At 39.0% G+C, this 12,126-nt stretch overlaps 1 protein-coding gene across 2 annotated transcripts in view; it reads right to left on the bottom strand.

Annotated features, from left to right (window-relative positions):
- Positions 1-12,126, bottom strand: part of IQCB1 (IQ motif containing B1) — a 49,985-nt gene that overhangs the window by 6,804 nt on the left and 31,055 nt on the right. For both annotated transcript variants that reach the window (XM_081139100.1, XM_081139101.1), the window contains 2 exons: positions 3,593-3,735; positions 694-842 (listed from right to left, as the gene is read on the bottom strand). In XM_081139100.1, coding sequence (XP_080995226.1) covers positions 694-842; positions 3,593-3,735 — 292 coding nt within the window. The remainder of the gene's footprint in view (positions 1-693; positions 843-3,592; positions 3,736-12,126) is intronic.

The raw sequence follows: 12,126 nt of genomic DNA, 5'->3' as shown, positions 1-12,126 counted from the left end.
GTTGTAAACTAAATGCTATAGGACCTGAAATGCTAACCATGTATTAGTAAATAACCAGATATTAGGAAAACTGGTCATTAAATGAAATAAATACCCTTGTGCTGTGCTTTTTCCAAGGTAGAAAAATATATAACTATATTCAAGATAAACCACAGGAAAATTATCATTTAAGAACACCTTTCTGTAACTCAAAAATTATAATGATCTAATTATACCTAAATACATTATCTGTGCATTAAAAACACCAAATGTGACATACTGCATTTGCAGAGAACTTGGCAATTTAAAAAACACTTTCCCATAAATTAGGTCATCTGATCCAAATAACAACTGAATGAAAATGGTAGGGTAGACATCCATTCATACATCGAGCATGTGCTGAGAGTTGACATAAATAATACTTAGTTCCTTAACCTTGAGATGTTCACAGCCCAAGTAAGAAAGAAAAAAAATTTAACAAATAAACACTGCAGTATGATAAATGTGTACAAGGGTCTATGAAAGTACTAAGGACTGAGCGTCTAAATTAGTTTGGCAAGTAGTAAGAAGGTCCTTATTTTATAGAGGAGAAACTAAGGCTCTGGAAAGCTAAATGATTTGATCAAGATTTTACAGTAGGTAAATAGCAAAGTTAGGTTTGAACCAATGCTTTTGCCTCCTAACCCAGTACTCTTTTTACTACATCAGACTCACTGCTCTCTGAAGTGTGACAGCTGCTTTATACTCCATGAGAGATGGCTTCTGTTGGTGAAAATTTTTCCTTTCCCTGTACCCTCTCCAATGTTTCTGGATAATCAATGCTGATTTCTCTTCTATTTCCCGATTATGTTTTTCCACCTGACCTAAAAGGAGGATAGATACTATTACAACCTACTCACTTCTATGCTTTCTCAAATTCTGGAATGAGGACAACAATAGTAACAAAAATCTTGCAATTTTTTGAATACTCTTTACTTATTTTCCCAATTTTATTTTATAATGGTTCTAAAATTTCAGAAACAAAGAGTTCCAAAAGGTTTCTCAGATTTCAGATTATACAGCTTCTTTAGAGAAAAGACTCATATGTTTTGTATCACAGAAAGAGAAAAGGGCTGAAAACCCACTAGCAAGAAAATTTAGAAAAAAGAATCAAAAGTAGTACATGGTAAATTCATTTAGTACCACCAGAGGAAAAGGGCAAAACATATGCATGTGTTACTATTCTGTGTGCTTCTAAATTTCCCTGTAGTCACTCACTCAGTTCTACAGATGACTTTCTTTTTACTTTCTCAGAGTTCGTCAGCACATAGCCCAGAGTTCACAGTAGCTAACTGATAGAACAAGGCAGTAGAAGATAACAATAAAATGGGATGTATTTGAGAAAGAGTAAAGAAAAAAATTTGATAGGATTTAATGACCAGCTGAATGTGGTGGTAAGATAGGGAAAGAACTCCAGGATCTCTCACAGATGAGAAACTGAGTAGACTGTTGGTGCAGTTACCTGAGATTAGGAATACAGAGAGAAGAAATTAAAGGGGAGAGATAAGGACTAGATTTTGGGATGTTTGTGGACAGCTAAGTAAAGCTAATCCAAAAGGTAGCTGGCCACAGAGCTATATTGTCCAATATAGTGGGCACTATCCATAAATGGTTACTTAAATTTAAATAAAGTAAAATTAAAAATTCAGGTCCTCAAGTGCACTAGCCACATTTCAAGTACTCAACAGCCACCTATAGCCAGTGGCTAAGTATTGGACAGTGCAGATACAGAACATTTCATTTTGTAGAAAGTTCTGCTGGGCTAGAGCTTAGGAGAGAAGGTGAGGATGGCGACAAGATTTCAGAGTGCTCAGCACTCAGTAATTGAAGCCACAGTTATGGATGGGATGTCTTAGGAAGAGCAACATGAGAATAATGGGATGGAGCTGGAACACCAAGAAACATCTCGATTTATGGAAAGGAAAAGAAATAAAAAACTAGTGAAGGACACTGGGAATGAGTAGTAGGAAGGGAAGAGGAAGAACAAAAAAAAGAATTTTGAAACCAGTCAGATTTCTCAGGCTACACTTTAATATATTTTTAAAAGATATGTCTTTATTGATTTCAGCGAGAAGGGAAAGGAAGAGGGAGAGGGAGAGAGAGACAGAAACATCAATGATGAGAGAGTCACTGATCAGCTGCCTCCTCCACACCCCTCACCAGGGACTGAGCAACTGGCATGTGCCCTGACCAGGAATCAAACGTCGATCTCCTGGATCATAAGTCGATGCTCAACTGCTGAGCCATGCCAGCCGGGCTTACTTTAATATTAATTTCAACAAACAAGTATTGGCAAGGGAACCCTTGTGCACTGTTGGTGGAAATGCAGATTGGTGCAGCCACTGTGGAAAGCAGTATGAAGTTACTAAAAAAAAAATGGAATTTCTAGGAATTTCCATTTCTAGGAATTTATCCAAAGAAATCCAAAACACTAATTTGAAAGAATATATGTACTGCTATGTTCACTGCAGTGTTATTTACAATAGCCAAGATATGGAAGCAGCCCAAGTATCCATCAGTAGATGAGTGGGTAAAAAAGCTATGGTACATTTACACAATGGAATACTACTCTGCCATTAAAAGGAAGAAAATTTTAACCTTGCGACAGCACAAATGGACCTGAAGGACATCATGTTAAGTGAAATAAGCCAGTTAACAAGTACCATATGATTTCACTCATATGTAGAACTTAATGAACAAACTGAACTACTAAACAAAATAAAGACTCATAGAGAACAGGCAGACAGCTCTGGTGGAGGGGGCTGGTAGTTGGAGGGTGGAGGGATTGAGCAAAAGAAAAAAAAGAGAACTCATGGACATAGACAACAGTGTGGTGATCATGGCGGGGGAGGGTAGTGGGTGGAGGTGGAAGAGGGCATAGAGGGGATAAATGGTGATGGAAAAAATAAAACTAAATTATATTTTTAAAATTTCAGTTTAGGCCCAGCAAGCATGGCTCAGCAGTTGAGCATCAACCTATGATCCAGGAGATCATGGTTCGATTCCCGGTCAGGGCACATGCCTAGGTTGCGGGTTCGATCCCCAGCAAGGACCGTACAGGAGGCAGCCGATCAATGACTCTCATCAATGATGTTTCTATCTCTCTCTCCCTCTCCCTTCCTCTCTCTGAAATCAATAAAAATATTAAAAATAAAAAATTTTTAGCTTAGTGTGTCAAAGGTGGCAAGTAGGTGTCACAAGATTTGTACTGGGGTATGAGTCAAGTTCTTACGGTAGAAATGGCGCTATTCTAACTCCATACTTCAATTCAATGGATTCTTTCTCTGTCACTGACAGCTATCTTTAAGAATATGTGTAACTATTTCACTAATTTCTCTGAATGACAAAAATAGAAAAATTAGTGGAGAGATAGCTCATTATTAACTAATAGGTCTTAATCAGAAAAAATAGTAACTTTTTTTGACTCTAGATTTAATAAGGTTTATCTGAAAAAGGAGAAACCAAGAAAAGGTGCACATTTTAAAAAAAACAAACATCAGGTAGCTAGGAAGTTTGGTTTATCAAAAGATATCTTAAACATCCTTACACTTATAAAATTGATACTGCCACTCACCTGGATGAACTATTTCGAGCATACTCAACCGTAATTCTCGGGAAAGTCTCATGGCTCTCTGTCTTTGAAGTTGCAGTTGTAATCTGTGGTCCTCTTCTTCCTTCTGCCTATTTAGCTCTAGTAATATCTTTGCTCGTTTGGACCTGTGATGGAAACATTAAGTACCATACGTACAATTTTCATAAATCATATGTCCACTCAGAAGTGTATGAAAAATGCTTAAATTCATTAGTAAATCATATAAATACAGATAGAAAAAAATTTTTAAGATAATTCTTAGTGTTGTTAGAGTATGACAAAATAAATTTTCATGTGCTGCTGCCATACAATCTTCTGGAGAAATATTTAAAATACATATCACCCTGGCCAGGTAGCTCAGTTGGCTGGAGCATCATTCCCATATGCCAAGGTAGTATGTTTGGTCCCTGGCCAGAGCACATACAAGAAACAACCAATGAATGCATAAATAAGTGGAACAAGTTGATGTTTCTCTCTCTCTCTCTCCCTTACTTTCTCTCTAAAATCAATAAGAAAAAAAATACATATTAAAAGCCTTAAAGATGTTAACGAATTAATTACATTTCTAATAATTTTCTTAAGGAAAAACCTAATATGTATGTTCTCCATAGCATTACAATAGTAACAAGTTGAAAACAAACTGTTACGTCCCACAATGAGTTGGATAAATAAATATTCAAAGAATATTCAGTAACATGGGAATGTACCAACAATCTAAGTCAAATGAAAAAAAATCAGGATGTAGAAGAGATACAAGTTGTTTTAAATATATATAAAGAAAAATAAATGATTAAAAACAAAACTTTCAACAGAGATATTCACTGCATGGCATGATTATGGATGATTTTATTTTTCTTCATATGCTTACCTATTTCTCAATTATTATTTTTATACTATGTGGTCACAAAATATTATTTAATTAACATTTCTGTATTATCTGCTTTTACTCACCAAAATTTCTCCTTGACCATTTCTAGCCAGTTTTGAATGCTTCCTACATCACTATGTAAGGAGATCACATGTGTCAGTCTCTAGTAAATATGCTATACTCAAAATGCCTTCAGATAACCATATAAAAAGAAACCGAAGAGGATAAGAAGAGAAGCAGAATACATTATTTATTTTATCTCTAGACTTAATTTGCATGTATCTCACTCAAGAGCATTTGCTTTCTCTTAGATTCTTATAATTAAATTACCAACAAATGTAGTTAACTTGGCTATATCTTTGTAGTCTTAAAAGGCAGACTTCATAGAGAAGAAAAATTCACAAAATAATTTCAATAACATTTCATGTGTGTTGTTTTGTTTTCTTTCAATTTCTTAACTGCTACTATTACAATTTATTTTCTTTGGTTTATTTTCTTAGGCCAAAGTTCACTGTTTGTTTCAAAATGTCTTTCTTAACGATTCCAAGATTGCTGCGGAGTAGATGGAAGCTACACTCACCTCCTCCCCACACCATACCAGATTTACAGCCAAATTATAGAGCAATTAACCTGAATAACCAGCTGAAGGCTAGCTAAATAGAATTAATATAACCAAGGATTTGCAGAAGAATACACATAGAGAGGGATGAGTGGAGACAAGGAAAGGGCTGGCCCCTGCACCCACGTGTAGCAGCTGAAAATCTAGAGGGATATCTTGGCTGCAAAAGTCCCCCCTGAGGAGTGAGGGGTCTCAAACCCATGCCAGGACCCCCAACCCAGGGCAGCAGAGCCAGGAAGAGTAGCCCGCATAGCATCTGACAGTAAAAATCAATGTGGGCTCTGACTGCCTGGGAGCGAAGGGAGTGTGCTTTTGGAAACCCAGGCGCTTTCTAAAAGGGCCAATGCACAGGATCTTGATCTCGGACACTCACCCGGTGCGCTGGTAGAGAGAAGGTGAATCGGCATATGGGAATAATACAGAGATGATTCGGGTAGCGTGGCCCTGAAGAGATCTGTAGAGACAGTCACCAAGGTCCCTGTGCTGAGTCCCTCAGATGGCATCATCCCAGGGCCAAGCTTTCCTCTTCTTACAGCACCAGCCTGGAAAGTGCACTAGCCAGTCCTCCAACTACTGGCAGCACCACCCTGCCAAGCTCAAGTCCTGCAGAAAGGTCTGTTGACTGCACCCAATAGGGACCTTTGGTGAGCTCTTTTTTTGGAGAAACTCTTGGCAAACAGTGAGTGAGCTGTGCTGCTTTGGAACAGGGGCCATTCTTCCCCCCAACTTGCGTGCATAGCCCCTCCCCCAACAGTAGACTCATCTGGCCTTTCTGATTCCCGGAGCCCCCACCCTGTTGAGCTCAGTCCAGCAAGGCAAAAGGAGTGCAGCACAGATCTGGGACCTTTGGAGTGCTCCTCCCTGGTAGGCTGTTGTTGGAGACTCAGATGGAAGCTGGGTTGTATGGCTTTGTGCTGAGTTGTGTAGCTCCGGTTGGAGGGGCATTCTTCCTCCACTCCCTATAAGAGTAGCCGGTGCCACTTCACCTGTCTTTCCAACTCCCAGTGGCCCCAACCTGTTGGGCTTGCTCCTTCGGGGAAGCTAGCTGGCTGTACCCAAACTAAACCTGTGGTGCACTCCTGTTGGGGTAGCTGGGGGCAGAGACCTGGGCAGAGATTGAGTAGTATGGTTCTGGAGTAGGGGCCATTTTCTCCCCATTGAGTGCCTGACCACACTGCGCCCAAGCAGAAAACCCACTAGCCACACCTACCTGACACCAGCTGCCCAGCCCTACTGAGCTCACTCCTTGTGGAAGAGACTGCAGGTTGTGACCAGCCTGGGCCCTCTCAAGGAAGACTTGGCAAACTCAGGGGGTGGCAGAGAGGCCAGCAGGTGGAGGCAAACCTCAGGGGGCCTTGGGCCTTTTACTAATCTACCCATGGCTTGGAGCTGGAGGAAGCCAACCTTTGTACACAGCTTGGCTGCTCTCATGCACACCCAGGCAAAATAAAGACAGCCACAAACAACAAATCATGTGGTAGCTCCAGACAGGTAGCCCAAGGCTGGTTACAGGCAGTGTCTGACATCAACCTGCACTGGAACCCCTCCCAAGTGGACCCAGAACCATTACCAGTGGTGGGCTTCATACCACACCAGAGCTCGACCAAACTAGCCACACAAGTGGTACACCCAAAGGGAGATCTTGGCAGGCACTAGATCCTGCTGGGAACAACTCCGCTTCAGGGAACAGCCCCCACACTTCGGCTGATACATGGTGACCAAGGTCGATCCTTAAAGTCAGCCAGCCTGAAGGTAACCCTATTCGAGAATGGGTCAACAGCATTCAAGACTCAACTACAAAAGGAGGGTACACATAACTCACACAAGAGACATTCCTGAGCATCTGGCTCAGATGAACTTGAAGACTGCGCCACTGAGCCCAACAAGACACCTACAACTTAAAACAACCATAACAAGTTTGGGAGTCATAGCAGATATACCTTACATAGACAAACAAAAAGGCAGACAACATGGGGAAACAAAGAAACAGCCCCAAATGAAAGAACAAGAGAAATCCCTAGAAAAGAGCCAAATGAAATGGAAGCAACCAAGATACCAGACACGGAGTTCAAAACAATGGTTATAAGGATTTTCAAGGAGCTTAAGAAAAAAATGGATGATCTCAGCGAGAACTTAAACAAAGAGATAGTAGGCATTAAAAAGGACATAGAAGCCATAAAAAAGAAACAGTAAGAAATGAAGAATACAATGTCTGAAATGAAGAATAAACTAGAAGGAATCAGCAGGAGGTTAGATGAAGCGGAGGATCGAATCAGCAATTTAGGGGACAGAAAACACACAAGCAGAGCAGTAAAAAAAAAAAAAGAATTTTAAAACACAAAAGTCTAAGGGACCTCTGGGACAACATCAAACATAACAACATATGCATCATATGAATACCAGAAGGACAAGAGAGAGAGCAGGGGGTCGAGAACCTGTTTGAAGGAAAAAATGGCTAAAATCTTCCCATACCTGGTGAAAGAAAAAGACACACCTATCTAGGAAGCACAGAGACTCCCAATGAAGATGAACACAGAGGCCCACACCAAAATACATCATAATTAAAATGGCAAAGGTTAAAGACAGAGAATCTTAAAAGCAGCAAGAGAGCCCAGCCAATGTGGCTCAGTGGCTGAACACTGAGCTATGATCCAGGAAATCACAGTTCGATTCCCAGTTAGGGCACATGCCTGGGTTGCAGGCTCAATCCCCAATATGGGGTATGCAGGAGGCAGCCTATCAATGAATCTCTCATCATTGATATTTCTCTCTCTCTCTCCCCCTTCCTCTCTCTGAAATCAATACAGAAATATTTTTTAAAAAGCAGCAAGAGAAAAGCTACTATAAGGTAGTTCCCATAAGACTGTCAGCTGATTTCTCAACAGAAACACTCCAGGCCAGAAGGGATTGGAATGAAATATTCAAAGTTATAAAAAGCAAAGACCTACAATCAAGATTACTCTATCCAGCAAGGCTATCATTTAAAATTCAAGGCAAAATAAAGAGCTTCCCAAACAAAATAAGCTAAAGGAGTTCATTACCACCAAACCAATATTATAAAAAATGTTAAAAGGCCTTTTTTAAGAAGAAAAGGAAGAAAAAACAACAACAGAGGAACACAGTTGTAAAGAATAAAATAACAATAAATAAGTACTTATCAATAATCACTTTAAATATAAACAGATTAAATTCTCCAATCAAAAGACATAGGGTAGCCCAGCAGTGGGTGGCTCAGCAGTTAAGCGTCGACCTAAGATCCAGGTGATCAGGGTTTGATTCCCAGTCAGGGCACATGCCTGGGTTGCAGGCTCGATCAATGACTCTCTCATCATTGATGTTTCTATCTCTCTCTCTCCCTCTCCTTTCCTCTCTCTGAAATCAATAAAGATATATTTTATAAAAATAAAAAAAAAGACATAGGGTAGCTGAATGGATAAGAAAATAAGACCCATACATATGCTGTTTACAAGATACCTATGTCAGAACAAAAGGCACTCAAAGACTGAAAATAAAGAGATGGAAATAGATATTTCGTGCAAATGGAAACAAAAGAAAAACTGGGGAAGCAACACTTGTATCAGATAAAACAGACTTCAGAACAAAGACCATAAAATAGAGAAAGAGGAAATTAAATAATACTAAAGGGATCAATCCAAAAAGAGAATATAACCTTTGTAAACATATATGCACCCAATATAGAAGCATCTAAATATATAAAGCAAATCTTGATGGACATAAAGGGAGAGATTGGCAGTCAATAGTAGGGGATTTTAACACCCCACTGACAACAATGGATAGATTTTCCAGACAAAAAACAACAAGAAAACAGTGGTCTTAAATAACACACGAGACCAGATAGATTTCTTGGTGGGAATGCAGATTGGTGCAGCCACTGTGGAAAGCAGTATGGAGTTAACTCAAAAAGTTAAAAATAGAACTGCCTTATTACCCAGCAATTCCGCTTCTAGGAATATATCTGAAGGAACCCAAAACACTAACTTGAAAAAATATATGCACCCCTATGTTCATTGAAGCATTATTTACAATAGCCTAAGATTTGGAGCCAGCCCAAGTGCCCATGAGTAGATGAGTGAACAAAAAAGCTGTAGTACATTTATACATTGGAATACTACTTGGCCGTAAAAAAGAATCTTACTTTTGCTATAGCATGGCTGGACCTGAAGAGTATATACTACATGAAATAAAAGAGTCAGAGAAAGACAAGTACTATATGATTTCACTTATTTGTGGAATCTAATGAACAAACTAACAAACAAAATAGAAACAGGCTCATAGATACAGAGAACATACAGCTGTCAGAGGGAAGGGTAGTTGGGGACTGGGTGGAAAAGGTGAGAGAATTAAGCAAAATAAACCGAAAAAAGCAAACAAAAACTCACAGATACAGAAAACAGTACTGTGTATCAGAGGGAAAGGGGATGGGGGAAGGCAGAAGAGAGTAAAGGGGGGGATAAATGGTGATGAAAGGAGACTTGAGCTTGGGTGATGAACAAACAATATATAGAGAATTGTACACTTGAAACCTATACAACTGTATTAACCAATGTCACTCCAATGAATTTAATAAAAATTAAAAACAAAATGTCTTTCTTATCCTTATCAAAAGTAGAAAAGACCTCAAGTATGTCGGTGCCAAAAGAGAAGGTGTTTTAGAGTGGTTGTAGGGTGAGTTGAATAGTTTCTAAGTGTCTCTTACTTCTCATGATAGACAAAGTAAGAACCTTTCCCTCCCTTCCCAGTAGCTGATGGAAACATGTCTCACCCATGGAACCTGCCTCCAAAACTTCTGGGTTGTACAGCACGTAGATAAGGATGTTTCACCCTTTACCTACTTCTAGAGGGTAAAAGAGAACAGGCCCTAAATAGCATCTCCTTTCAATTTGATGAACATCAAAACAAAAAAACATTTGTTTCTAGCCGAAGTGATCATAGATTATAACATCTAGTATGCAATACCATTATCTTTAATATACTAAACATAGTAATCATTGGAACTGCATCACTAAAATATTTATATGTCAAAAAAACTGAGTTCAATAAACAGCTTAGGCATATAGGCTATGAAATATGGCAAAACTGAAAGACTAAGAAGCATGCAGGTGGAAGTAAGATAAACCAACAAGACAGTAGAAAAGTGAGGTTTGGTAATTGAAATGATGACTATAGACTGTAAATATGTGTTTCTGGATTCATATGCTTTAATTTCATGTTTAAAGGCATTTATAGGATTTAAAAATATATATATTTTATTGATTTCAGAGACAGGAAGGGAGAGGGAGAGAGAGAGAGAAACATCAATGATAAGAGAGTTATTGATTAGCTGCCTCCTGCACGTCCCCGACTGGGAATCAAACCTCGATCTTCTGGATCACAGGTCAATGCTCAACTGCTGAGCCACATAGGCCAGGCTATAGGATTTTGAATGTTTCCCCCGCTTAGTAACATTCCAGTGGATAAGACTGTCTATAATCATTCATCACTCAAAAATTAAAGTATTAATTTAACTGGTTTAGTAGGCATATGACCATCTGGCATTTATATTGCACTTCTGAAAAGGAAATAAGTGATCGAATATCATATTCTCAAATTAATTTATGTAAGTATATTCCTTGATTTACATTTAACTAATATGAATCTTTAACATAAAAGAGGGAGTTGACCAAACTATCTCCTGACAAGACATCAGAAATTCTTCAGGAATTCCCTTGTTGTGAAATAATACGTATGAACCTGCGGAGTACCATATGAATTAATGAGGAAAGTCGTTGATGTATCCTGTTCATTGACTCAACAAACATTTTTCTGAGTAATTGCTGCCTGCTTGGTACTACTGTCCTAACAGAGAAGAGAAACAATTCTGCCATTAAGGAGCTCAGTTTCAAGGGGTAGTTAAAAAGTAGCAGATCATGTTAGAGGGGAGTGGGGTGCGGGGGGACTGAATAAAACAAAGTGAAGAGATTAACCAAAGAACATATATGCATAGCCCATGAACACAGACAACAGTGTGGTGAAGGCCGGGGGTGGGTGGGTTGGGTGGAGGTGGGCAAAGGGGGATAAAATGGGGAACATCTGTAATACAGTCAACAATTAAAAAAATAAAAAGTAGCAGAATATGCCACTTTGGTATAAAGATTATTTTGAATTGGAGGCAAACAGGAATCAACAAATGCAAAAAGAAGACTTCTCGGAGCTTCCCTTATCAAACTAAAAGCAAAAAGGTCTGAGAAACGAGTACCATAAATCCCCCCATCCCAAGAAAGTTTTATGGCCATGAAGAAGATGGATGTCCACAAATAACCCCCATCTTCCATTAATTTCCCCAATATATTTACCTTCTGACAGTCTGCTGGCCCTGGAAGCCTAAAACCCCTTTTTTTGTACCCATCATTTCTCTCTAAACTTATTACTTTGTTAAAATCTATATAAGCCCAAGCTCTAACCACACCTTTGAGTCATTCATCACGTGAGGTTTATTCTGTGTGATATGCACTGCATGAGTAAATAAACTGTTTTCTCTTGTTAATCTGTTTTTTTTCTTCTGTTTTTTTTCTGTTAGTCTAATTTTCAGGGCCCCAGCCAATGAACCTAAGATGGGTAGAGGAAAAAATTGTTTTCTTCTCCTACAAAGTGAAAGACATATAATCAAAACACATAAATATCAGCTGACCCATAATAAAAGTAGGTAAATTGTGAGGTTTCATGAAGATAACTGGAGCAGCTATTAGCTGCTACAGAAAACAATGCTGAGGAAAAGAGTGCTTAACAGAAAATAAAGTTTCTGACCATGAGAAATGACTAAATAAACAAGAAACAGCCCTGGCCAGGTAGTTCAATTGGCTGCAGCATTGTCCTGATACACCAAGGTTGCGGGTTCAACCCCTGGTCAGGGCACATACAAGAATCAACCAATGAATACATGAATAAGTGGAAGAACGAACTGATGTTTCTCTCAAAAAATCAGTAAGTAAAAAAAAACCCTGCAAGAAAGTACTTTAGCAAGGGTGACTA

Source organism: Miniopterus schreibersii (genome assembly GCF_964146895.1).
Source record: "Miniopterus schreibersii genome assembly, chromosome: 5".
NCBI classification, from domain to species: Eukaryota; Metazoa; Chordata; class Mammalia; order Chiroptera; family Miniopteridae; genus Miniopterus; species Miniopterus schreibersii.
This window is presented reverse-complemented; position numbering and strand designations above follow the sequence as displayed.